The sequence below is a fragment of the Aythya marila genome (assembly GCF_965140915.1).
Source record: "Aythya marila genome assembly, chromosome: 9".
Lineage (NCBI taxonomy): Eukaryota > Metazoa > Chordata > Aves > Anseriformes > Anatidae > Aythya > Aythya marila.
In genome coordinates, this window is record NC_139050.1 from 11372484 (window position 1) to 11399559 (window position 27076).

General features: G+C 57.4%; 1 protein-coding gene across 1 annotated transcript; it reads left to right on the plus strand.

Annotated features, from left to right (window-relative positions):
- The first annotated feature begins 5624 nt into the window (after positions 1-5624).
- On the plus strand, positions 5625-26384 carry IGF2BP2 (insulin like growth factor 2 mRNA binding protein 2). The gene is made up of 16 exons (XM_082767118.1): positions 5625-5897; positions 6361-6421; positions 13475-13523; positions 13980-14031; positions 14459-14522; positions 15954-16226; positions 19889-20023; positions 20243-20365; positions 20532-20667; positions 20849-20977; positions 23103-23171; positions 23355-23471; positions 23775-23849; positions 23993-24124; positions 24208-24321; positions 24861-26384. Exons 1-16 carry the CDS (start codon positions 5708-5710, stop codon positions 24954-24956), a joined length of 1815 nt encoding a protein of 604 aa, XP_082623244.1. The 5' UTR covers positions 5625-5707; the 3' UTR covers positions 24957-26384.
- Positions 26385-27076: the final 692 nt, after the last annotated feature.

Sequence of the window (27076 nt, forward strand, 5' to 3'; positions counted from 1 at the left end):
CCCTACCTGCTGCAGCTTTGCAGAGGGCAGGAATGCTGGCACCAATATGCTGGATGTTTGGTAAAGGGAAAATTCTGTAGATGCTTTTTTTAAATCCATTTCAGTTTTTACTGTGGCTGTAAGAACTGACAACAGGCTTTTAGCAGTAATTACTTCTAACTGAAGTTAGTGGTAATCCTTCCCTAACCCAGCTGACACCTCTGTTTAAGCTTCCCCTGGAGCATGTAGCAACATTCTAGGCTGGAAGCTCGTGCGTGGTTGCTGACCCACTGCACCGTGAATCCCTGCACGAGGTCCCTGCTCGGTGTGGCTCTCAGGGCTGTGGTTACGGACACAGGAATGAGTTATCCCTGCAGAGGTGGAGTCACCGGGTGGTGCTGACCTTTGCAGAGCAGAGGGAGGCTGTTTGTTCTTTGGACCACATTTTGTTAGTCATGATCTTCTACTTCCTTTGACTCATTAAACAGGGGGGTCGACAAAAGCAGAGTCAAGAACATGTGTCCTCCGGTAAGCTTCTTCATATTTTAGTAAAATGAGGATTTCGCAATCTGTGGTGCAGTTCCTGGCAGCTGAACTCATCTGATGGCTCGTCGCTGCCAGAAGGGTGTCCTCCTGCTCCTACCCCCCACTCCTCTACCTGATAGTTCTGGGAAGACCTCGATCCCAGCGAGGAGGATCAGCTGAATGCAGGGCTGGTCAAAGTGTGTTCTCCTGCACTGCCTCAGCGTTGCCATCCGAGAGCCTCCTCTCTGTGTGCTTCCTGCTGCTGAATCACTTGAGCTGCTCGTCAAGCCCAGAAACCAGCCCCATGCGAGATGCTCCCCAGCGAGCGTAATGCTGCCCTGGTAGGCAGGGGTGACAGATTGCTGTGGTATGCGATGCACTTCGGAAACACGCCTGAATCACTGCGGGATGTCCCCGTGCCCTGCCAGCGCTTCACACAGAAATTCACCCAGCGGGGAGAATCCTCAGCTTCAGGAGAAGCCGCCTGAGCAGTGGTGATGCCTCTGTGGACCAGAGACTGCAGGAAAGGATGGGAACGCTGTGTGGGACAGCCCTGGCCCCTGCCACGGTGGGGGCTGTGAAATGTGGGCGTTTTTCTGCTTGATCTACTGAGAAAACTCCTCCAAGCCCTGCGCAGGTGCTGCCGGTGGCAATCAGAGCAACATCTGTCGGGTGGATGTGAGATGCTGTGCCCTGCGCTGACCCTCCTTCCTGCGGGACTGCGGCAAGCAGCAAACCTTAAAAGCACGTGGGAAACAAAACACGGCAAGGGAAAGGCTACAGAAAGAGCTGATGCCTGGCTGCTGTTTTGCTGTGCTGGGAGGAAACGAAGAGCTGCAGAGGCAAGGTGTGAGTGGGGGGAGGAGCTGTTACCAGCAGGTTTGGGGTTCCTAAAGAGGGTTTGGGGTCCTCATGGTTTCATGAACTGCTGCACATCAATAGTCGGTGCTTCCATGCACACAGTGTCCTGTCACAACTACGTAATTTGGATTTAGGTAGCTTATTTTGTTGCTCGTGTACTGTTTCCTGCAAACTTAGCACAAAATACAGGTGGCCACGTGTATCGCTTCCCCTAACTGCTGGGTGTGCACCTCTGGGACCTGGCCTTTGCAGGGTAGACTTGGTCCTACACCAAGATCACGTTGGGATAGTCACCAAAAGGCTTAGCCTCTTGGGAAAGAGCTGTTAGTGCATCACTACTGTCAGTCCATCATCCTCCTGTGAAAACCTTGAGTGCGAGGACTCGGCTGTGCTCAGCCCCTGCACAGCAGCAATGCCCAGAGAGGCTGCGCTCAAACCCTTGGATTCCACCTCTGGGATCTCCCCATGCTGTTTCATTCCAGCCTGGAAAGTAACTGGGTGGGTTTTCACTCGTGTTGTAGCAAATCGAGCAAGAATACACCACCATTTCTCTTTTTTTCCAACCAAATTTGGAATTTTCTCAAAGCGGGACTTATAGTGCTGTCTGCGAAGACCAACCCCATTTCCATAGCAGCTGCCTGGTTTTCTGCTAGGAGGTTTCTGAAAGCCAAGGGATGGTTATCAACGTGATTTTAGATTTCAGTTCCTGGTCTCTTCCCAGCACAGTGTTACCCTTGCAGTCATCGTCACCGTCGTGATCCTCAGCCTTGTGTAGCTCCGCTAAAAATACACCAAGATTTGGGAGGAACAAGGAGAGAAAGGGATGTTTGTATGGGGATTTCTGAAAATCCATCCTTTGTTAGAAACTTGGGCAGCAGCAGCAGTGTTTATCCGATAAAATCAAAGCTGAATTTCTCAAACTCTCCCTGGCTGTGCTGGATTCCCTCTGCCTTGGGTCTGTGGGTCCTCGACACATGATTCAGCTGTTTATTTTGGGATAAAAAACCTGGAATAAACCGTCTCCGGCCCCGCAGCTCCTTGGGCAGGCTGCAGCCTCCCTGCTGCACGTTCTGACACCTGAGGTCACCGCTGTGACTTGGCCAGAAGGAAAACATCAGTCACTTTGCAAGGGAACTGAATCATTTTGGGAGCTGGAGGGGTTATTTGGGTGTTATTCGGGGCTTTTTGTTTGACGCTGCCTCTCTGGTGGGCACGGCTTTTGGCCAGATGTTTGTCCCACCTGCTCCCAAAAGCTCCAGCCAAGGAATGTCCCCGGCTCCTTCTGTCCCGTGCCCAATCAACAAAAGCTCTCTTTCCCCAAAAAGTTTCCAGCTTTTTTCAAAGGAAAGCAGGGCCGTTATCTTCTCCAGCCTAAACAAACCCTCCCTCGACGTTCCTTTGCTCTCACCTGTTTTTTTCTCCATTTATCAGTCTCGCGGCTGCCTCCCGGACTTGTTACGCATCCGACATCTTTTCGGAGAGGCGTGACCTTGTGGCACACCCCACCTGCCCGTGGGAGAAGACCTGGGTCCTGCAGCACCTTCAGGACCATCGACCCTCAGCCCTGCCCCGTGCACTTGTTGCCTCTCCAACAATTCTCTATCGGTGCTCTTAAATCCTCCCCCCAGAGCACGTCTTGGCCGTCGCATTGATCGGGACCGAGCCGTCGTTTTAAATTCTTGCAAGGTTAACAAAACTCTGGGAAAGCGAGGAGGGCTGTAGGGACAGGAAGGCATCTGAAGAAAGGCGTCGAGTTCCTTCTGCAGAGCCAAAGCCGTGGGCAGGGGGATGAGCTCACGCGGGAGCTCCGTGCGCTAAGTATTTGGGCAGGAGGAGCTGAAAACGCGCCTTCAGCTTTTCTTTGCCAGTTTGACGAAGGTGCTGGGCAGGGACAGCCCCATCCCTTGGGATGGGAATTGGTTCCCTCAGTGTCACCGAGCCCTGCTGCATCGGCTTCAGCAGAAAGGGAGCAGAGAGGGACACACCGGGCCCTAAAAGCACCCCAAAAAAACAAAAAAAACACCAAACAGCTCCTGATGCTGAGCCCAGCAGGAGCTGCGCTGGGAGCAAAGAAGAAGAAATCGGAGGAGAAGGGATTCTTCTCGCTTTGCATCATCGCAGTCCAACCACATCTATTTTTGCAGTACGCATGGCATCAGGCACCCGTCACTGCTATTCCTACTCCATCCAGCGCATCGGCACCTCCGCATGACACGGGAGCGGCGGCGGCGAGAGCGGCAGACGGGTTTCGGCGCTGTTCGCCCAGCTGAAAATCCCGGGAATTCCATCGCCGCCCTTCACCCGGCAAAGGACAGCTGGCACCGGGGCACCGCGCTCCTCTCCAAGGACACTTGTCCCCTCCCGCCAGGCCAGCGTCGCTCGCGCACCTTATTTTAGGCTCCGCTCACAGCCCTGACGCCCTTCCACGAGGATCTGGCTTTGTCGTCTGGAGGAGACAGAGGGGGAGAAGTCAGCTAACCCGGCCGGCCGGGGCAGGTAGCGGCACCAGCTCTCGGTCCCTCGTTCCCTTGGGGCCACCCTTCCACGTGCCCCAAAGCCCCGGGCTGAGAGCAGGCAAAACTCGCTGCCGGGATGCCGGCCGTGAAGGCGCTGGGCTCGCACGGGGCGAAGGCAAAGCAGAGCTCGGCCAGGGAGGGGCCGCGCCGTTGCGTTTTCCAAAGCAGCACACTGAACACAGGCTTCCCTTTCCTCTTCCCCTCTGTTCTTTCTCTTTTTCTCCTTTCTCTTCTCTTTCCCTTCCCTTTTGCCCTGTTATTTTTTCTTTTCTTTTTCTTCTTCCGCTTTTTCTTTCTTCCTTCCCACTCCCTTCCCTGTCTTTTTTCTTTTTTCCCTCTTCCCCTTTTTCCTTTTATTTCCTTTTTTCCCCCTTTTCCTATTTTTCCTTTTTCTCCTTTCTCCCTTTTCCTTTTTATCCATTTTCCTTTTTTCTTCCCTTTTTTCTCCCTTTTCATTTTTTTCTCCTTTTTCCTTTTGTCTTCACCCTTTCCTTTTTTCCTTTTTCCCCTTTTCCTTTTTATCTTTTTCTTTTTACCAATTTTCCTGTTTTTCCCCTTTTCCTTTTCTTTTTTCGTTGTTTTCTTTCATTGACCTTTTTCTCCTCTGTTTTCTTTCCTTCTTTCCCTTTCCTTTTCTTGCTTTAATTTCCTGTTCTCTCCCTTTTCCTTTTACCTTTTTTCTCATTTCCTTTTCCTTCCTTTTCTTTTCCCCTTTTTCTTCCTTTTCCTACGTCCCTTTCCTTCTTTTGTTTCCTATTCTCTCCCTCTTTCCTTTCCTTTTTTCTTTTCCCGTTTCTTCCTTTCCCTTTCTTCTTCCTTTTACTCTATTTCCCACTTTTGTTTCCTGTTCTCTCCCTCTTCCCTTTCCCTTTTTCCTTCTTTTCCCTTGTCTTCCTTTTAGTTACCATTTTTCTTCCTTTCCCTCTTTCCCATTTTTCGTTTCCTGTTCTCTCCGTTTTCCCTTTCCTTTTTTCTTCTTTTCCTTTTCTTCCTTTTCCTTTCCCTCTTTCCCTTTCCCCGTTTTGTTTTCCCCTTTCCTTTCCTTTCCTTTCCTTTCCTTTCCTTTCCTTTCCTTTCCTTTCCTTTCCTTTCCTTTCCTTTCCTTTCCTTTCCTTTCCTTTCCTTTCCTTTCCTTTCCTTTCCTTTTTTCTTCCTTTCTCTGCTCTCCTTCCCTCTTCTCTCCCTTTCCTTTCCCTTTTCTTCCTTTCCCTTTTCTTCCTTTCCCTTTTCTTCCTTTCCCTTTTCTTCCTTCCTATCCTTCCCCCGCTCTCTCCCTCTTTCCTCTCCCTTCTTTTTTCTTTTCCCTTCTTTTTTTCCCCTTCTCTTTCCCCTTTCTTCCTTTCCGCTTTTTCCTTCCTCTCCTCTTCCTGCTCTCTCCCTTTCCTCTCCCTTCTTTTTTCTTTTCCCTTCTTTTCTTTTCCCTTCTCTTTTCCCTTCTCTGTTCCCTTTCTTCCTTTCCCCCTTTCCCCTTCCTTCCTTCCCCCTTCCTCCTTCCTCTCCTCTCCCCTCTCCCTCCCTCCCCTCTCCCTTCCCTTTGTTCCCCCCTCGCCGCCGCGACGCCCTGGGCCCCCTCCTCCCTCGGGGGGCTCCCTCCACGTGCGGGGCCGGGGCCGGGCCCCTGGCGGCGGCGGGCGGCGGGCGGAGGGCGGGGGCGGCCGGGCCGGGCTGGGCTGTGCGGGGCTCGGGGCGGCTCCTCCCGCTGCCCGGCGGCGGGGCGCTGTTGCAGGCGGCTGCGGGCCGGGCCGGGCGGGTGGCGCAGCGCCGTGCCCGTCTCGCTGCGCTTCTCTCTCTCCGGCCGCGGGGCGGGAGGAGCCGCGGGGCTCCCCATGAAGCGGCGGAGGATGAACAAGCTCTACATCGGCAACCTCAGCCCCGCCGCCACCGCCGACGACCTCAAGCGGCTCTTCGGGGACAGGAAGCTGCCCCTGGCCGGCCAGGTCCTGCTCAAGTCCGGCTACGCCTTCGTGGATTTCCCGGACCAGAACTGGGCCATCCGGGCCATCGAGACCCTCTCGGGTGAGCGGAGCCGCGGCCCCCCCCGGCTCCCCCCGCCGGGCCCCCCCCCGGCCGCCCCGCTCCCCCCCGGCCCGGCGGGCTCCGGCCCCGGCTGATTTTTCGCTGATTTTTTTCTCCGATTTTATTGAGGGGCAGCCGAGAGCCGGGCGACCCCCCCGGCCGTCCCCCCGGCACCCCCTCGCCCCCGGGCACCTTATTACGAGGTGCCCTGCCCCAACTCGCCGGGGGCGCCGAGCGGGGGGCGGCCGAAGGGGCGGCTGGGGGGGGGCAGCGCGGAGCCGGGCGGCGGCGGGAGACGGGGGGGGGGGGGGAGCTTCTCCGGGGCTCGGGGGGGCGAGGGGAGAGTCGGACGAAGGGGATGAAGGCCTGGGGGGGTCGCTGGGGGGTCGTCCCGGGGAGAAACGGGGGTTTTGGGGGGGGGCGGCGGCGAGCCCCGCCGCCTCTGAGCCCGCTGTCCCCGCAGGTAAAGCGGAGCTGCACGGCAAAGTGCTGGAGGTGGATTACTCCGTGCCCAAAAAGCTCAGGTGAGGCGTGGGATGGTGGCGGGGGGGAAGGTGGGGGGGGGGGGGGGGGGGGGGACGCGAAATGGGGGGGGCGCACGCCCCACGCACACGCGTGGGGGGGCAGCGGCAGCAGCGCCGGGTTTTACTTTCGCTACGCTCCGCCGCCGAGCTGGGAGCTGGGGGGGGGGGACGGGGACAGCGCCGCCACCGCCCCTGGGGGCTGGGGGACAGGGGGGGGCGTGGGACCCCCACGCGTGTTTTGCCCGGCCTCAGCCCCGACCCCCCGTCGTGGGGAGCCCGGGGCTGGGGGCACCCCGGGGCTGCTCCCCGCCAGCCCCGGCCGGGATCGGCTTCCTGCCGGGAAGTAACAGCCCCGGCACCCAGAGCAGCGGCACGGGGAGCGATAGCGGGAGCGATAGCAGCAGCGATAGCAGCGATAGCAGTGATCCAGGCGACAGGCACAGCCCCGAGCACCCTCCCGAGGATTCGCGCCGGGAGAAGTTGCGCGCCGCGGGCGGTCGCGTCCCCTCCGTCCAGCGATCCGGGTCCTTCCGTGTATTTTTAAAAATTATTTTACCCCTCTGTTTGTTTTTTTTTTTTTTTTTTTTTCTCTATTTTTTTTTTCCCCCTGTTTTTCATCCTTATGCCCGCATCTTTCCATCTTTCCCCCCGCCTCCCAAAAAACCCTCTCCCGGGGCGCTTTTCCTCCTCCCTTCAGGTGGGCGCCAGCGGTGCCGCTTTATAAAGAGCGGGGAACACCCCGACCCGCAGCCTTGCCCCCCAGCACCTCGTGGCAGCGGGGCCGGTGGTCCCAAATTCAGAGTTTCGGGGCTACGGTTGGTGCCGGAGACGTAATTTTGCAACGCGGTACCGGGGGGGGGACACACACAAACACGGCGCGTTGTGTAATGGGGGCTCGGTGGGGAGCAGCTCGTGCCTGGCATCACGTGTGCCGCGGTGGGATGCGGGCTCTGACAGCGGGATTCCTTCGGCGGGGAGCACGCGCGCTTTTTACCTCCCAACCAAGCAGGCGAAGCCTCCCCCCCGCCTCCCCGCCGCGAGGTTTCGGAGCTCAGTCTCCTCCGGCAGCCTCGTGCCGCTCCGGCGGCCGCTTCTGGAGAGCGGCAGAGGCAGAAAGAGGGGTTTGGAGGTGTCAGACCTCCACGATGGCCGATGGAAAGCAGGGGTTCGCCCTTACCCCCGTTCCCCATTGGGCTGCTGTGCTCGTAATTTCCCTGCCGAGTACAAAAAGGCATTTAAACAGCCCAGAAATAAATGCTTATTTCTTTGGCCGTAGACTGTTTTCAGCTCTCTCCAAGTTTTCTAACCCAGCCTGGCTCCCCAGCTCGTCGGCACCACGTTTCGGGTCTCTTTTGCTCTCATCCAAAAACCCAAAACTCCAGCCTCAACGTTAGCACCCGCGGCCGGCAGGGCCGTGCCGTCGCCTCGGCAGATTAAAGGTTTGATTTTTATAACGCGATTTTTGGCGTGGAGCGGAGGCTCACGTGGTTGTGTTGTAGTTTTCCCCTGCCCCGGGATTAATCTGCAGTGAATTATTTTTATTGCCTTATACATATAGATATCAAAAAAAAATATATTTTGTTTGTTTGTTTTCTGCGTGTACGTGCTCAGCACAAAACACTGGTGCACAGGGGATGCTCGGTATTTGCTGCACGGCGGTGGGGTTTGAGTGCAGTGCAGGAAGGGGATTTGATAAGAAATCAGCCCGAAAAAAAACACATCTGTGCATCGGGAACCTGCCGGGAGGGATTTCCTCGAGGAGCCTCCGAAGGCACAAAAGGACGCACGGTGCTGGAGGGAAGCGCAGGATTTGCCCGAATTTGTGCTTCACGAGTTAAAAATTGGTCAGTGCGCTGCAGCGCGAAGGGTTTGCCCTGCTGCAGGCATGATGGGAAATTACTGTGATTGTTTGGTGTTTGTATAAGCTGTGCTGTGCATCGGTGGGTTTAATTTTAAAAAAATATATGTATTTTTTTGGTAACGTCGGTTTGGAATTCACCGGGAACAGAGAATGTTGTTGTTTAGCTCCAGCCGGGCGAAGGAGCCCGGCTTCAGGGGTGTTTTGTGTCCAGAGCTGCGCCTCCGACCTCTGACCATCCTGCTGATGGGGAAAAAAAAGATAATAATAATTAATAATAATTAATAATAATCATCAGGATTGTTTGTGCGATGCTAACAGCAAAGCCCAAGCGCCCCCCGTGCAGGCTCGTGTACAAGTGCTGGCCGAAAGCAATGAGTTTAATCGGGAGCAGCGACGTGCCAGAGCCCCGCTTCGTGGCTCCCACGCGGCGAAATTTCCAGGCTCCGCATGGCCGAAGTGCCTTTTATTTTCTGCTCCCGCCGTCATTTTCCAATTTAACAATTTTCAAATGATGCTTCTGGAAAATAATCGGTTTGAAATGAGCTCCTAGGGGAGCTGCTGGAGCTCTCCGGTTCCAGCAGGAATTATCCTTAAATCTGTTAAATCGCAAAAAGGCTCGAGGCGGGGAGGGAAAGGCTGGCGTCACGGCTGGGATTTAGCGGGGTCGCTGGAAAACCGTCCGGATGCCTCCAGCACGCCTGGGACGCGGAGTTTGGGGGTGAGAAGTCAGCTTTGGAGCTCGGTGTTTTCCCTGGCACTTTGGGCTAAAGGCAGAGTTTTTGCCAGCAAGGTGTGCTTCTCCACAAGCGGGGTTTGCGCCCGTTTATTCCCACACCCAGCTGCATTTCACGCTCATCTTTCCATCGTCTTCATTTATAATTTATTTTGTTTTGTTTTGTGTTTGTTTTTTTTTTTCATTGCATCCATGCTGTAGCACTTCGGGTGTGCTTTCTGGGGAGGGAATAATTTTTTTTCTGTGTTTTTTTTTTTTTCCCCCCCCTACTTCCTTCCATGGAATACAAGCACAAGCTCTTCCATCTCTCCGCGGGCGTTATCTCCCTCCCTCATTATTGTTGTTATTGCTTAGTGTTGATTGCAGATGCTTGTTTAGGGGAGAGAAAACAGAAAACCCTTGTGCAAACTGACGCTTCTGCGCATTGCTTTGTCGGGAAAAGCCTCGAGCACGGATGATTTGCACATACGCACGTGTCAGGAGCGGGTGGGTTCATCACCAGCCTTAAATTCGGGGAAAAAACCTGCAGTTTTCGGTTAGTTTGCTCGTGAATAGCATTGAGCCTGCCGGAGATGTTTGGGGCATGGTGCGGTGGTTTGCTTCGGGTTGAAAATTAAATTCAAAGTGTTGAAAGTGCGTCGCTGAGGCTGCTGCTGTGGCCAGGGGCAACTTTCCTTGTTCCCTTTCCCAGGGGCGCAGCACGTGGCCAGGGTTGGCACTGCGCGATGAGCTTTAAAAACAGCATTTCCCAGGAATAACCCATTACCCAGAGCGGCAGCGAGCTGGGAGTTTCACAAATCAGGGTTGCATCAGGATTAGGGTTGAAAAAAATGCCCTGGAATAAGCTGGAGAGCCAGGGGAGCCGATGGAGAGCCGCTTCCCACCGCGCAGCCGGCGCGGGGACGTGCAGTCCGGCCGGGGAAGGAGGTTTGCTGGGTGTTCAGCGGTTTTATTTTTATTTCTTTATTTTGTTTTATTTATTTTTTTAGTTCCCCATTTTTAACCAGGATATTTGTGGATCGGATTCCTGCAATGGAAACTCAGGGGGGGATTTGTATGCCAGGAATTCGGGGTGGGCTGCAGGCTGCCTCTCGGTGACAGGAGAGGAATAATTGTTGTCCCCCCCTTGTGTCCCAACGCAGAGCAGGAACGCGGAGGGGTGTTCGCATTTGTTTTGTTTTGTTTTGTTTTTTTCCCTTTTTCCCCCTCTTAATCTTGAAAAGCCGTGACAGATGGACGCGGTTTCCCATTCAGCTCCCTCGTTAATACATCCCCAGGTCGCGGGGGTGCGTTCATCACGTGCCCTCCTTTCCCCCACCCCCTGCGCCCGAGGACAGGGCTTTAGCACGAATATATTTTAATTCCTTAAGAGCGTCAAGGCAAAGCCCCCGGAGCAGGCGCACCCGCGGTGCTCTCGGCCGCTGCTCAAAACTGGGGCAGCGCTTTAATGCTCGTCCATCCCCAAGCTGCTGCTGCCATCCCGGCAGCCAGGGCGGACGCAGAATTTGTCGAGGTGACCCCAAAATGAAACCGACGGAGGCAGGGAATCGTCAGCTGCTGTCGTCCGGGGGAGCGTGCTCGTGTCCGGCTGCAAATCGCTGGATGTGAGCAGTTCAGATGGGCGCGAGTTTGGGTACCGCCTGCTGTTTTGTACGATTTCGGTGGCATCATAATTTTTTTTTATATAGTTTTTTATTATAATCTTTCGCCTAGGACATTGGAGACATTTTTCCAGGTGGAGCAAAGTTGCTGGCGGCAAAGAGAGAGTTGTGAAACCCCGCACCTCCTAAATGCCTTAGCGACATTGGGAGGTTTTCACGAGCAAGCACTGAAATATTTTGTAAGGTGGAGGTGTGCAGATTGCCCCCTTCTGTTTGTTTCCCATTTCTCTAGAAATTTGGTTTTTGGCAGGAGCCACGGGGCTTTTTTTTAGCTACCCCGAATACCGATCCAACGTAGAAGGTGCTAAAGCCCGCTGATGGCTTTGTAACAGTAAAACAATGCACGGCGTGAATGGAAAAAAAATCCTCGTTTGGACAAAAAACCCTAAATAAAAAATAGCATTGGGAAAAACAGGAGCAGCAACGAGAGGGTGCTGGGGCTGCTCACATCTGCGCATCGAGGGCTGGTGCCTGGCACCCAAAGGGGCAGGGAGGGACCATGGCAGCATCGCCATGTGGAAGCAGACAGTGACCCAGGTGGATATAAACCAGAATTCCCATCTCTTTAACGCTTGAAGCTGGTGCTTGGGGTTGTGGGTTTTTTGTTTTTTTTTTTTTTGTCTCTTGGCCCTTGCCTCACGCGCTTGTGGATGGGGTTGTGCTGACGTGCTGTTGTGGGGCTCATTAGGTGTTTTTCCATAAACCGTATCCCCGTTGTTAGTGATTATTGGTGGTATTAATTCATACCAGCTTGCTGCAAAACACGTAGGGTGCAGTGGGGCTGATTCCTCACTAGTTGTGGTGTTGGGAGGTTGTTGGTGAGCAGCACAGGATTGTCATGGCCGTGGTCCACTTGTGAGCCAGGTCCTCCTGACCGCCTCCTCCGTGGGGTGGGGTTGGATCAGCACAGCCCAGTGCTGGGGCCTGTGCTTGGGCCACAACAACCCCACACAGCGCTACAGGCTGGGGACAGAGTGGCTGGGAAGCTGTGCAGAGGGAAGGGATCTGGGGGTGCTGATGGATGCTCGCCTGAACACGAGCCAGCAGTGTGCCCAGGTGGCCAAGAAGGCCAACGGCATGCTGGCTGTGTCAGGAGCAGTGCAGCCAGCGGGGCCGGGGAGGTGATCGTCCCCCTGGGCTCTGCTCTGCTGAGGCCGCACCTCGAGTGCTGGGTTCAGCTCTGGGCCCCTCACTGCCAGAAGGACATCGAGGCCCTGGAGCGTGTCCAGAGCAGGGCTGCGAAGCTGGGGAAGGGCCTGGGACACAAGTGCTGTGAGGAGCGGCTGAGGGAGCTGGGGGGGTTTGGTCTGGAGAAGGGGAGGCTCAGGGGAGACCTCATTGCTCTCTGCAACTGCCTGGAAGGAAGCTGTGGGGAGCTGGGGGTCGGCCTCTTCTCACAGGTAACCAGTGATAGGACCAGGGAATGGCCTCAAGCTGTGCCAGGGGAGGTTCAGGTTGAAATGAGGAGACATTTCTGCTCAGAAAGAGCAGTCAGGCACTGGGACGGGTTGCCCGGGGAGGTGGTGGAGTCACTGTCCCTGGGGGTGCTCAAGGAGAGGTTGGACGTGGTCCTTAGGGACAGGGTTCAGTGGTGACAGTGGTGGTAGGGGGGTGGTTGGGCCAGGTGCTCTTGGAGGGCTGTTCCAACCCTAATGATTCTGTGACCCTATGAGATGGGGTGGGATGGGATAGGGTGGAGTAGGATGGGATGGATGGGATGAAGCAGGATGAGGTAGGGTAGGATGGGATGGGATTGGTGGATTGTGGTAGGATGAGATGCAGTAGGATGGGTGGAATGGGATGGGATGGGATGGGTGTAGGATGGGTGGGATAGGATGGGACAGGTAAAGTTGGATAAAATGGGATGGGTAGGGTTGGATAGGATGGGAGAGGTTGGATAGGTGGAATGAGAGCAGGTGGGGTGGGATGGGATGGGATGGGATTGGATGGGATGGGCAGGATGAGATGAATCTTGCTCCTTGCCATGCAAGCTCTGCACCCAGCCCTGAAATCCCTGGTGGCAGCTGGGACCAGAGAGGTCCGTGGCCGCTGGAGGAGTGGGCTCTGGGAGTGCTGTAGGAGATGTCTTTGGCTCTGGCTTCCCCACTTCTTCCAGCACCTGATTGCTTCTGGCTGGCAGAGCCCCCTTCAGGGGAGGCTGCGAACCAGGGGGATGGCGGGGGCCGTGCGTTTTCCTCGAGCAGGGGCAAAGCTGGGCAGAGCGGGCACGACCTCCTGCTGCTGCTGGGCTCCCAAAACCCACGAGGTGTTTTGGCAGGGAAACCAGTCCCCGCTGCTGGAGGAGGTGGTCCTGCTCTGTCCTGCCCGGGTTCAGCGGTCGTGCAGCTGTGTGTCAGCTCCGTGAGCCACTCTTGGCTGAAAACAGCAGCAAAAAGGGAAAAAATAAGTCTGGCGGAGGAAATTGGCTAAGGAAGGATTGCAAATGCTGCTCGGGATGGGCAGTGCGTGAGTTTTGTCCCAAAACTTCCCGAGTGCGTCTTGCAGGTTGTCTGGGGAGGCACTGGGTGGCTCTTTCCCCTTGGGGGGGGCCCTGGCCATGCCCCGAGGTGGCACCACGCGGGGCTGGAAGCGCCGCTCACCTCCAGGTGCCTCCTCCACGGACGTGCATTTCGGTTTCTCCACTGAAAGCCGCCAGGTGATGCTGGGAACTGCTGGAGAGCGGCAGCACGCGGCTCGGGAAGCGGGGTGCCATCTCAAGGTCTCACCATCTTGCTCCCAGAAAGCCTCCGGTAGTCGCTGCTCTCCTGTGACCGTAACCTGGGGCTTTGTCTTTGCAGGAGCAGAAAGATCCAGATCCGAAACATCCCCCCCCACCTGCAGTGGGAGGTAAGCAGCGCCGTGCTCCCGTCCCACCCCCTCCAGAGGCTGGGCCACCCCAAAAGCACCCCACTGCATCTCCTCCATCACGCAGCATGAGCTTGCGCTGCCAGGGCACGTGGTCTGCACAGAGTCCTGTTGCCTTCCCAGTATCCCCAGTAGGGAGGCAGAGAATGAACTGGGCTCCATCTCCCACCTGCCTGGGGCTCGCTGCTCTGAGCAGAGGGGCCTGGCGGGGTGCAGGGTGGGTGAAGGTGGCCCTGCAGGCGGGTGGAGATGTCTTGAGGATGGCTCCGAGCACGCGGGACCCCGCGGGTTAGAGCGGAGCAAGGCACCGCAGAGCGGAGGAGCCCTGCTGGAGATGGCCCAGCCCGAGTTTCACGCTGGGAGGCAGGCAGGGTGTGAGCCAGGCTGGCAGAGGACGCCTGCCTGCCTCACCTGCCTGGTCTGCTGCTCTCTCCCCAGGTGCTGGATGGCCTCTTAGCCCAGTACGGGACGGTGGAGAATGTAGAGCAAGGTAAGATGGCCCCGCACGGTCCTCATCTGCCCGAGAGCCCCAGTGCCATGCCCCAGCTCAGCCTGTGCTGGAAAAGCCCCTCTCAGCAGAACCCAGCAGGGTGCAATGTGGCTGTCCCAGTGGGTTGTGCTGGGCTGAGGTGGTTTTCCTTGAACAGTCGCCTGCTGGCAGCTCAGGCTTTGGGTAGCGACCTCAGCCCAGTGCAGGGCATCTCCTTTGCTGCTCCTCGTGCCAGGGAGGAGATAAATCCATGGTGCTGGACAAGTGCAGACCGCAGGCAGTGGCTGGGCCCCCCCATGAGAAAGGCGTTGTGCTCCCACCCCCTGCGTCCGCCCTCCACCACGGTGTGGGACACGGGGGGCCGGGAACAGCGGTGACGGCCACCTCCTCCTGCCCCCTAACGCTCCCCGTCTTGCTTCTCCCCCAGTTAACACAGACACAGAAACAGCAGTTGTCAACGTAACGTATGCGACGAAAGAAGAAGCAAAAGTGTAAGTGGCTTTTTTTTTTTTTCTTTCCCATTTTGTCTGTATTTACGATTTTTCCCGGGAACACAGCAAAGTACTGTGTGGGGCTTGGAGTTGTCCACATCAGCCATGTTTGCTTTTTCTCCTGCTCCAAAGACCTGGTAGGGGGCTGGTGTGGCCATGTCATGTGCTGAGGACAGATTTTGTCCTCAGCACCGTGGTACTCGCTGTAGAAGCATCAGGGGAGAGTGGACCTGGGGTGCTCCACGCCCCATTGCCCTCTCATGGACCTTCCAGGCAAGACAAATTCCCAACCAACCACCCGAATTTCCCCAGTGAAGTTCAGCTCCGTTCCCCTGGCCATTTTTCCAGGCTGCACCATCCTTTATTTTTCTTCTTGACTTTTCCCTCCCCTTTGTGGGGTTGTTTCCAAGCTCTTTCAGCTTCAAGTGTGTAAAGGGCTGCCCGCCCCACAGCCCTTTTCCTGTCCCCTCTTCCTCTGTGCTGTCTCCTCCAGCTCTTGGCTGTGTCGTTTGCAATTCCCTTTGGACCCCATCTTTCCTACAAGCCTGCAGGTCCTCTTTGGGGTCCCAGTGGCCTTGCCTTCGGGGAGCAAAGCACTCTAAGATAGCAGAGTCAGGTTAGGTAAGCACAGCCCATCAGAGTCATCTTCCTGGACTGGAAGTTCAGACCTAAACTGGGAACGTGCTGTGGTGGTCACTGGTACAGCCACATGGCTCGAGCAGCTGGAGAGGTGGAATATGGTGAGGGAGGTGGGAGAGGGGGTGGTCATTTAGGGCAAAGTCAAGTTAGAGACCAAGATTTGCAAAGACTCCACTCCTGCTTCCTGGAGCTAAGTGAAACCATCCGAGCAGCTCCCAGAAGGCTTCCAAAACGCCCCCCTGCCCTGGAGAAGGGGGCATTTGGGTTCATCAGTTACTGGTTAGGGACGCGAGAGGGAGGTGGGGGTCGGCGACCAGTCTGCAGGGGTTGAGAGCAGCAGAGGGCAAATCAGCGGCGCGTTGTGTGGAGACCCAAAGAAATGCCACCCATCAAGAAGAACCTCAAGAGGACAGAAGAACCTGGGGTAGGCACCGTGCAAAGACGTGCCTGAAGGCTTGCTGCATCCAGCAGAGGAAAAACGTACAAAAAAGTAAGAGTTAGTCAGAAGTGCAAGGACGGAGAGCTGCAGCTTTGCAGGATTGCAGCAGAGACAGATGCCCCGAGGCGTGGTAGGTCTGACCTCGAGGCTTTGCTGATGGATGCTCCAGCGATTTCCCACCTGAGTCGGCCCAGCACGTAGTCAAAGCTGGGTGTGTGTTGCCTGGGGAGCTTTGTCTTCTCTCTTCTCCTGTGGACCTGGGGGGAAGGAGGACGCTGGGCTGGTGCCCTGCAAGGAGAGGTGCTGGGGGTGCCACCCGCCTCTCACCCTCCCCTCCTCTCCCTGCCTTGCAGAGCAATTGAGAAGCTCAGCGGCCACCAGCTTGAGAGCTATTCCTTCAAGGTTTCCTACATCCCGGATGAAGAGGTGAGCTCCCCTCCGCCCCCCCAGCGATCCCGCCGCGGGGGCCACTCTTCCAGGGAGCAGGGCTCCTCCCCGGGGGGCTCCTCGCAGCCCAAACAGCTCGATTTCCCACTGCGGATGCTGGTGCCCACGCAGTTTGTTGGTGCGATCATAGGAAAGGAGGGCTTGACCATAAAGAACCTAACTAAGCAAACCCAGTCCAAGTAAGTACCTCGAATGGTTTTGTTTCCTTCCACGGGACTCCGTTGGGTCCACTTGCTTTCGGCTCTCAGCGAACGTTGTATTTTTGGGGTGTAGCTTCAGGAGAGGGCGGCGAGCTTCCCTCATCGTGGGGTGGCAGCCTGTGGGGTCTAGACAGCTCAGCCCCGTTTCCCCGACCCATCCTTACTGGCCTGGGGGGTTAGGAGGGGGAGCACATGCTGAAAATGACCAGAAACGGGGTTTTTAAAGCCTAATGCTTTACAAAGCAGGAGAGGCTGGATCCTGCGAGCCCGGGAGCCAGCCCCAAAACGGGTGTGCTCGCTGCTTGCCAGCCAGCGTTGCTTGGCTCACGTAGCTCTCGCCCTGCAGAAATAGCTTGGGACGAGGCTTTGGAGAGAAAGGGCAGATTTGGGGATATAATGGGGATCCTAGAGGCAGCAGTGACACTGCCCTGGGGATTTGCTCATGCTGCAGCGCCCTGTAAGGGCGAGAGATGTTGCACAGGGGGAAAGGGAGCACCAATGGGCTTTTTGTAGTAATTTGAAGCCTTTTTTTTTTTTTTTGCTATCTAATGGCTTTTTATTTTTGAAGAAAAAAAAATATATGAGGACTGTCTTGTTGAAGTTTTCCATGTTTCTCATGTCGATGTTTACATTGATTGCATGGTTTTCCTGCACGCTTTGTTCCTGCCCAGATGTGTTTGTGTTTAACCCAAAGCTGTCTTCTCCCATGTTCATCATCCTGAACCCGGTGACCCCACAGGACATGGGACTCCTGTACCAGAACATCCTCCAGGGCGTCCTATCTCTCAGAGAAGCTTTGAGAGGAAATTACTTAAATCAGAATAGCGCATCCACTTGAGCCGAATTTGTTCCGGACCCAGCTGGTGCTCAGCTGTCTCTGAAACACGCTGACCACTACTGAGCCTTGCCGCACGGCTCCCGGCGTGCGTGGCCCCGTGGTGTGCCCAGCAGAGTAGCGTAGAGCGCAGCGTAGCTCAGGAGGATGCTCTCTTTGCTGGTGCTCGCCCCTGCCAGCAGCAGGCAAAGACCGGTGCCCGAGCCTGCCTGTTCTGGTACGAAAAGTTAACCTCCAGCCTGGGTAAGAGAAATGTTTGAAGATTTGCATGCCTGTGTCCCTTGGGCTGAACCCAGTGCTCAACCTCTGCTCCCCTTGCTCGTCACCATCCCCTGCTCTGGCGGCTCGCGGGCGTTGGGTTGTAGAGAGGTCCCTGTTGGCAAAAAGAGGTTTGTATGGAAAGGGGGTGGCCCCGCAGGAGGGTGAGGAGCCCAGGCTCACCGGGGAGCGTGGCCACCTCGCAGCCGTGGAGGCACCTGCTGCCCTCCCAGCTGCAACGTGCGCCGTGCTCGGGTCCGTCCTGGGCCTCCAGCCCTTCTCCAGGTGAGTCCCCGGGTGCGTTCGGCAGCGGGTGCGCCCTCGCCCTTGCCACCTGAGACTGGAAAGTTTTCCTTTGCAAGCCCTGACTCCCACCCCGCACCTGGCGAGGAGGATGGGGGACACGGTTCCTCCCAAAATGCTGCTGCCTGGGGGCGGCTCCTGCTGCGGAGCCCTTCCACCCTTGCGGGTTGACCTCCCGGGTCCCCCGTCCCGAAGACACCATGCCGCAGAGGAAGGCCACACTCCGTGCTCTCACCTGTCCAGGCCAGCCCCAGGAGGCTGCAGTGGGCCACCGCTTCTGCTCCAGCCTCGTGCACGCAGCCCGTGCAGTCACGGGAGGCTGCAGCCTTCGGTTTTGGGCTGTCAACCATCCTCTTCCTCGGCCGTCCTCTCCTCTGTCCTCCCATCGGACTGGAGCCGTGCCGCAGCAGCACTGGGACGTGCTGGGAAGCCTGGAGCCCTCCTCAGCCCTCCTGCTCTTTGGGGCAGGGCGTGCTTGGATGCAGCAGCCCCTTCCTGGCGCCCCAGCTCCTCCCCGCACACTGAGCTGGAACTCATGCCCAGGTTGGGGTGGCTTGCAGGCCAGCAGGAATCATGGCCGTGCCTGGCCCTGTGCTTCTCCGGGATGCTTGGCGTTTCAGAGCCTCCATCCAGCTCATTCGCAGCTCTCAGCCCCTCTTTGGCACCAAGGCATGGCCATGTGCCCCATCTCCACCATCCTCAGCTGCTTCTGGGTCTGAGAAGCCCTGCTGCTGGACCAAGGTACAGACCCGCTCAGAGGCACGTCGTGGTGCGCTTGCCTTCCCCCCGGCTGCGGGAGGCAGTGGAGATCTCCATGGCACAGGGCACAGGATCAGCCTCTGAAGAACCAGGTCCCCCGAGTCAACCTGATGGACCTCTGCAGCTGGGAGCATCCTGGAGGGTGTCACACACGAGTGGCAGTGTGTGGCTTGGTCCCCGTGTGCCTCCAGCACCCCAGTGCTCGGTGCGAGCAGTCTCCTGCTCCAGCTGACGCCACGGAAGATCTGGAGCGACGCAGCAGTCTGACTGTGTCCCCTTTCCCTCCCCGGTGCTTAGATGAGACCACCCTGGGGTCCCTTTTGGAGCTGGCAGGCTTTCCCCTTAGCTCAGGGTTTCCCTGCTGCTCCCCCTCTCCCTGTCGATGAAGCCTTCTTGGTCCTACGTGGTGGTCGCTGAGCTCCTCTAGGAGGTGTGACCCCTGCAAACCCCCCAGGACCCAGCATCGCCCCAGCGTTGTGCTGGGGGGCACTGCACCACGGCCTCGGCCCTGCTCGCACAGCAGCACCCCCGGGCAGTGGGGTCGGGACGTGGACCCCTTGCAAGAACAGGAACTTGGCCGTTGGCAGAGGGCACGGTGGTGGAGCCGGACACGTGGCGCTGGGGGCAACTACAGCACCTCCCCAGAAGATGGGGGCTGGCACGGCCCTGGGTGTGACGGGGACCCCAAGGCAGGATGGCCACGTGGAGTTACCCTCCAGCAGGATGAAGGCTTGGTGGAGAAGGAGAGGAGATTGCTTACGCATCACCCGTGTCCTTCAAGGCACGCGGTTCGTGTCTCAGAGCCCTGCTTTCCTCTCTCAGGGCCCTGGCCGGGTGCGGGGGTGCAGCGAGGAGCGAGCTGGAGGCCCTGCCTCCCTCCTGCCACCCCCAGGGAAGGAGCAGAGCAGCCAGAGCACGGCCTTGGCCAGTGCGCAAGGGAAAACTTTCTGGTCTCATGGGGATGGGCGTGAGTACGAGCGCTGTTGTCCGTGTGACTCCGTGCCCGGACAGCCACGGGTAAGTCGTCCCTGTCCCGGAGGACCCGCAGCGCTGGTGGCAGCTGCTGAGCAGCCTCGGGTGCTGTGCACGGAGAGGCTGAGGTTGGAAGGGACCTCTGGGGACCTGGAACCCGGGCTCCTGCTCCAGCGGGACAGGCGTCAAAGACGGGGCAGGTGGCTGAGGGCTTGGTGCTGTGGAGGAGTTGTTCTGCCCCGTCTTGGTGTTGGATGGTGGTTGGCACCCCGCAGTCCCCATGCAGACCTCAGATCGTAGAGGCACGTGTAGGCCAAACCTGATCCAAGCCAACTGAAGCCAAGTGCTGGCAGTAGGCGTACGTCAGCAGGACCCAGGTTCAGCCCAAAGACCGAGCAGATGTTGAGAGGAGCCTGTTGGTGAACAGCCAGTTGAGCTCCCGAGCTCTCAAAAGCCTTCTTGCGACGACGGCCGCGTCTCAGGGGGCTTCTCTCTGCTGGTTGTGTCACCGTAGGGTTGACATCCATCGGAAGGAGAATGCTGGCGCTGCCGAGAAGCCCATCACCATCCACGCAACGCCCGAGGGCTGCTCCGAAGCGTGTCGCATGATCCTTGATATCATGCAGAAGGAAGCTGACGAAACCAAATCGTAAGTGCGACGTTCGCTGGCTTAACAAAACCCCCGGGTTTGCTTGTCAGTTGCCATGGAGTTGAGGAGCTCGGGTGGCTGTGCAGGCAAGCTCGGAGAGCAACACCTCAGAAAATAGATGGTTCTTCTGTTCCTCCCACCGCGTCGCTGCTGCCCCTTGCTGGAGATGGGCTTACGGGCCGGACGGGCCTTGAGGTTTTCCTTTCTCCCCCGTTTTAGAGCAGAAGAGATCCCCTTGAAAATCCTAGCTCACAACAGTCTGGTGGGGAGGTTGATTGGCAAAGAGGGCCGCAACCTCAAGAAGATCGAGCAGGACACGGGGACGAAGATCACCATCTCGCCGTAAGTCCTGCTGCTCGCCGGGTGCAACCCGCGGGCAGTGGCATGGGGGGGAAGTCGTGCTGCCCTGGGGTGGGGGGGCCCTCCTCTCATTTGGTGTTTTTTCTTTATTTTGGCCTGAAAAAAAAGACGTGTAACAGCATCTCCCTTCTGTCTGCGCGCGGGCTAGTTTGCAGGATTTGACCATTTACAACCCCGAGCGGACCATCACGGTGAAGGGCAGCACGGAAGCGTGTTCCAACGCGGAGGTGGAGATCATGAAGAAGCTGCGAGAGGCCTACGAGAACGACGTTGTGGCTGTCAATGTGAGCCCCCGGCCTGCCCCTCGACATCCCCCTGCTTCAGGGCTGCTGCTGGGGCAACCCGAAAAATACATGGGGGGTGTGGGTGGGTCATTCTGTCAGGGAAAGGGCCACAACGTTTGCCAAGAACCCCCAAGACCCCACTTGACCTTCAGCCCTTCTCTCTGTGTCTTTACCTCTCTAGCAACAAGCCAACCTGATCCCAGGACTGAACCTCAGCGCTCTGGGCATCTTCTCGACAGGGCTTTCCATGCTCCCGTCCTCCGCGGGGGCCCGAGGCGCTGCTGCGGCCACCCCTTATCACCCATTTGCAGTAAGTGCAAGAGAATCTGGGGCGTGGGGGGGCTCGCTCGTGGGAGCAGGGTGGTCTCTGGGCCCTCACAGCTCTTGGGTTTGGGTGGGTGCTGTGGCTGTAGTGGCCATCTCGTGGGGAGCGTTGAACAAGCACCCCGACCCCCGGCTTTTTTGGGAAGGTCCCAGCAGCCAAGTGGAGAAGACAGAGGCAGAGCGTGGCTTGTCCCTCCTCGCACGTAGCTCCCTGTGTGGAACGGCTGCGTCCTGATGTCGTGCTGAGCTCGGTCTCACTTGTGTCTTAGGCTCGCCAGCTCTGGAGGGTGGCTCTCTGCTCTTGGCTTGTGTTCTCCACACTGAGGCAGGAGCTGGAGGCCGCTGGTGCCGGCAGGAGGGGCGGTGGAGGTGCTCCCTGTCCTGCACTCTCAGCCAGGTGCTGCAGGCTGGGTTGTGCCCCATGGGCACAGTCCCTGGACAACCTGAGAGGGGCTGAACCATGGCAGGACCCGCGGGCATCACGCCGGGCGTGCAGAGCGTGGCTGGGAAGGGGGCGAGCAGTGCCTTAAGGCTTGGTGCCTTCATGCCCCAACACTCAGGGGGTCCTGCCTGCTGAGAGCTTATCTTCAGACAGATGCGCTGCTAGAAACTTGATTTTTTTGACGTGACCCAGGTCCCTTTGGCCTTTCCGTGGTGCAGAAGTCTCCTAAGTTGCAAGTGCAGGGACAGTCTCATGAAGGAGAGGTAGTGAGTTGTGTCTGCGATGTGCTTCTGCAGCCAGGGCTGGGGAGCAGCCCCACTGTGCTGCCCGGGACGTGGTGCCTACATCCACGTGTCCGGGAAGGGCTGCGGGGACACACGCCAGGCACGTGTGGCAGCCCACGAGGATGGTGGGCAGGAGAGGAGCAGCCACCGGTCCTGTTGGCTGACGGGGAGAGAAGGTTCCCCTGTCCCCCAGCACCTGCAGAGCACCCTTAGGGTGACCGAGTGACAGGGCTTAAACCCGCGAAGCCGTCCCAGCTCTGCAGCCCGTTTCCCTCTAAATATTTCTGCTTGGATGCTTAAAACACAGGGAGGACGCCTCAGTGCCCGTTAATTTACTTGTACTGTTTTCTTTTTCTGGCACCGCCAGCAGCAGAGTGGTCGGAGGAGAACGGTGAGTGCCGAGCCCGTGGTGGGCTCGCGGTGTGATGAGGCGGATGAGCGCGACCCCGGGGCTCGTGGCCACGCGTGGTGGCCCCAGAGGGGTCCCCTTCCCCTGGGCGTTGCTGAATTCAGGGCAGAGGAGCAGTGAAACGGGCTAAAAGCGAAGGGAGCCCTTTCCCTTTCTGCTTTCAGCCTCCAGAGCAGGAGGGGAGGTGTCTCAGCACAGGTTGTGTCCGTGGGGCGGTCGGTCGGTCTGTGTGTGCCTGTGGAGTGGGGGTGCTCTGCCTGATGCTCGGAGAGCCTTTGGGAAGAGCCGTGTCGGAGCATTGCGGTGTCGGTTGTTGCTCTGTGACCTGCAAGGTCCCTTCAGGCAGCCTCCTCCAGTGCGGGCTCCTTGACCCCAAACATCACCCTAAACAGGGAAAAATGAATGGGAAGTAGGCTCCCAGCTGGCTCCTTCCCCCCAAATACCGTGGTTCGCGTGTCGGAGCGATGGCCGTGGGGCTGCAGCTGCAACCCAGAGCTTTGGAGAGGCGCAGAGCTTGGGGGACAGGGAAGGAGGCTCGGGGTGAGAGGGGGAGGCTGGGGTGGTGCTGAGGTCTCCGTGCCTGTGAGGCTGGGCAGGGAGGAGCTGTGCCTACTGCCAGGAGCTGCGCCCTGGGCCTCAGGTACTCAGGGGACAGGGTGCTGGCGAGGGCCACTCGTGGCACGGGGAGAGACACGTGGCTTTGTCCCTGTCCCTGTCCCAGCCTGGCCGTGCCCTGCTGGCTGTTGGGGCAGTGTCAGCGCCAGCCTTCACTTTTTCTCCTCTGATCCTGAATAAGGGAAGTGGTTGTGGGTTCAGTTCTCACCAAATCTTCTCCACCGGGCACCGACACTGCTCACAGCGCTGTTTCAGCTTCGGTTCATGAGCTGAGGGGTGTTCCCATGTCCCTTCCTTGTTGGGGCCAGGGTGCACAGTGCAGCAGGGCCCTCACTGACTCTCACCCCCTCTCCCCCCGCAGAGCTCCTCGGCGTACCTCTCGGGGCTGTACGGAGCCTCCCCGGTCGGTGCCTTCCCACACCAGCACCCCGTAAGTCCTCCCCCACCCGCATCCCCTGTGGGGTGCCCCCTCCCCGCTGTCCCCAGGGCGGGGATGCTGTTTGGGGTGGCACACCTAGCCGGCGATTTTAAGGCCTGGGGTGGTGCGCTGGGAAGGGGGGAAAGGGAAAACGACAGAATTAAGGAAAACCCCTCGCTCTGCTCTCCCCGCCAGCTCCCGGAGCAGGAGGTTGTCAACTTGTTCATCCCGACGCAGGCGGTGGGGGCCATCATTGGGAAGAAGGGGCAGCACATCAAGCAGCTGGCGCGATTCGCCGGCGCCTCCATCAAGGTGAGCTGAGGTCTCGTGCCTGGGCGGCTCCTGACGAGGTGGGGGAGAAGGGGTGCCCCGAAAGAGGGGTGCTGCTGCCAGCGAGCCCCCTCCCCGCGGCTCTCCGCACGGGTCCCCATGGCCGGGGGCTGGAGGGATGCTGCAGGTGCACAGCAGCCAAGCACAGGTTTAACCTCCCAGATGGATGGGTGTGCACCAGAAGTGGCACTGAGCTGGTTTCCCCCTCCCTGGAGGGGACAAACGGCTTAGTGAGGGGACGAAAGGCTTGGCGAGCCTCTCTCATGCGCCCCCTCCATTTTGCAGATTGCCCCGGCAGAAGGTCCCGACGCCAGCGAGCGCATGGTCATCATCACGGGGCCGCCCGAGGCTCAGTTCAAGGTGGGCTTGGGTGTTGGGGACGTGACTCGAGAGCCCCCTGAGGGCAGGGGGGACACTTGGCTTGGTGCTGGGCACCCCGGGTCAGGATGCTCCTGGCTCGGCACCACCGCTTTGGCTTCATTTTGGCTTCATCCTTCTCACAGGCCCAGGGGCGAATATTTGGGAAGCTGAAAGAAGAAAACTTCTTTAACCCGAAAGAAGAGGTGAAGCTTGAAGCCCACATCAAGGTGCCTTCCTTCGCAGCCGGCCGCGTGATAGGCAAAGGTGGCAAAACGGTACGTGGGGGCGCGGCGGCGGTGGGGCTGGGCCCACCGGGGGGCGGCCACCCCGAAAACGAGGGCTCTGTCCCCTGCTGCAGGTGAACGAGCTGCAGAACTTAACGAGCGCAGAAGTCATCGTGCCACGAGACCAAACCCCAGATGAGAACGAGGAGGTCATCGTTAAAATCATCGGGCATTTCTTTGCCAGCCAGGTGAGGGTTTTGCCGCATCGATGTGACCGTTCCTGCCTGGGTTCGGTCTCCAGGAGGCCGGCCCCACGCCTGGCTCCCTCAGCACCCTTTTCCTGGTGGCTGCCTTGCATCCAACGGTGTCTCAGCAGCTCTCCCCAGTGGTGCTAGCACTGAAATTAAGGCTAGGCTTAATCGAGCTAAAAATACCCATCTCGGGCTCGCCATGGAAGGCGCACAAGTTGAAAACCCGCAGTGTAAAGGCTTGGCCCCGGCCTCAGCTCGCAGCTGTTGGAGCCGTCGCCGGCGGCACCGCTTCGCCAGCTGCCCCGGGAGAGGCGCAGGAGCAAAACTGCTCCTTGTGTGCCCGGCCCCTCGCTGAGAGCCTCGAGCGGGGAGAGGCTCAGGTGTGGGAGCACCTGCTCGGCCCAGGAGGGAGCGCAGGGTGCCCTCAAGCTGCTCAGGGCTTCGGGTGCTCATTTCAGAAGCCCGTGGCTGTGCCGCAGCCCCCATCCCAGCCCCCCAACCTCATCCTGACCCCCCGCCTCTCGCTTTCTCCCCAGACTGCACAGCGCAAGATCAGGGAAATCGTCCAGCAGGTGAAGCAGCAGGAGCAGAAACACGCTCAGGGAGCCCCGGCCTCGCAGCACAGCAAGTGAGGCTCCCGCCGTGTGCCGGCCAGCACCGCCCGATGAATGTAGCCCTGCCACCCAGCGGGCAGGGAGCAAACCAAAGAGCCCCCGAGGCGCGGGGACGGGCACGGGGACGGCTGCGGCTCCCCACGCACCGGCGCCAACGCCGCAGCACTCGGCCGCTCGCCCCGGGGCGCTGCGGGCTCTCTCCATCCCACAGCCTCCACCTGACTCGACTCCCGACGCTATCCCTTTAGTTGGACTAACATAGGCAGAGGGTTTTGGATTTTTTGTGTTTTTTTTTTTTTAATTGTTTTTATTTTTTACCTGAAAACGACTCATTTCGCAAACCGTTCTCTGGCCAGGCGTGGCCGGGTGAGTGGAGGAGCCTGTCCGGCGTGCAGCGCCCGTGAGGGTAATATATTTTAGAATTAATATATCAATAACAAAACTAACGCCGATTTTAAATTTTTGTAAGATTTTTTTTAATTTTTTTTTTTTTTTTTAATTTCAGAGGGGTCACGCGATGTTTGTTTTTAGCAAAAGCAGGCTTTTTTAGACTTTTAAGGAAAGGAGCTAGTCCATTGGTTCTCTAATGCACAGTAGAGCAGAGTTGTAGGATTGCCAGCAGGAACAAAAATAATTAACCAAGTGTTAAAAAGCGATTTCTTAAGGGCTTTGAGAAGAGCAGTGCCATGGGGAGCGCCTGTGTGAGCCAACAGAAGGGATACCGTCTCCTAGAGGAGGACCCTCTCCCTTTCACACGCCCTTTCCTCTTTGCTTCACAGAGTCCAAAACTGGGTTTTGCATCTGTTCTGCCCCCCCGCCCTGTCCATCTGTCCGTCTTTCTCTCCATCACCGCCAGACAAAGCCGTGCTCAACCTTAGCACCCCCCCAAAAACCAGCCTGCCCCATGGTCCAGCCCGCAGAGAACAAACTTCCCCTGTGGCTCTTTGGGGACGAATCCCCCCTTTTTTTAGTTTTGGTGTTGGAGGGAGAGGAGAGAAAAACAAGGGGGGAAAAGATTTACAAAACGTTGTTGGCCCAGGGCTTGAAGAAAGAACCTAGCAAAAGTTTCTACAAGAATGCAACATGCATACACACACACACACACACACACAAACACACACACAAAAAAACTACCTCAGGTTTTCGTACCTCAGCACCTTGCGCTTGTGTTTCCCTTTTAGAGATTTTTGTATGCCTTGTAAAACTGATAGTTGGAGCATTTTTTTATTTTTGTAATAAAAACGAGTTGGAAAACGATCTCGACCAAGTCAGCTGCGAGGCGGGAGGAGGAAACCAGCCCACGCGTCCGAGAGCTCTTCTGTAGTCTCCTGCTAGCTGAGAGCCAGTGGCCGTTCCTTCGGAGAAAGCTTGAGAAATGTTTTAAAAAAAAAAAAAAAAAAAAGGAAAAAAAAACACAAAACAGGTAAAAGAAAAAAAAAAATAAAAGAACAACAGCAATGAAGTCCAACCAGCAAGAGAAAGGACCAGGGCCGACCACCCGAGCCCGGCAAGGTGCTGAAGGCTGAGCCCGTGCCAGCGACGTACTGACAGACTGCAATGCCAGTTTTTGTCTACTGCAAAGTGTTCTGTGAAAAAAGCCAACGACAACAAACAAACAAAAATATATCCAGCTAACAAGAGCCTGAGCTTGCTCTCCGTTGCTTTCTTTCCAGTGCCCTGTGGTGGTCATGGCCGTGCTGAGAGCGGGGTGGGCAGCAGGTGCCTGGCTGGGAAGGGTGGGATAAACAAAAGGGTAAGGGCTTTTTGGGGGTGTTTTTCTTTTTTTTTTTAAATCTTTTGTTTTAAATCCAGCAGCAGGGATGCCCTGATGACAAAAGTGTGGGGGGTTTCATGGGTCCATGTCCCATCCTCCACCATCTCCAGCGCACAGCATCTTCATTGCTGGCCTTGGGGCTTGAAGTTGACCCAAGAGGCTTGGGACCAACCCCAACCTCCCACATCCCCCTCCGGGGCTGCAGCACCCTCACCCTGGGCCAGGTTTCACGCCCAGACTGGGGCCGTGTATTTGGGTTTTAGTTTGGGGTGGTGGTGGTAATACAAGGGCACGGAGGCGGGTGCTAAAGAGAATTAAACGACCTGACTCACGCAGCAGTGAGGGATCAGGCTCCTTCCCTCCA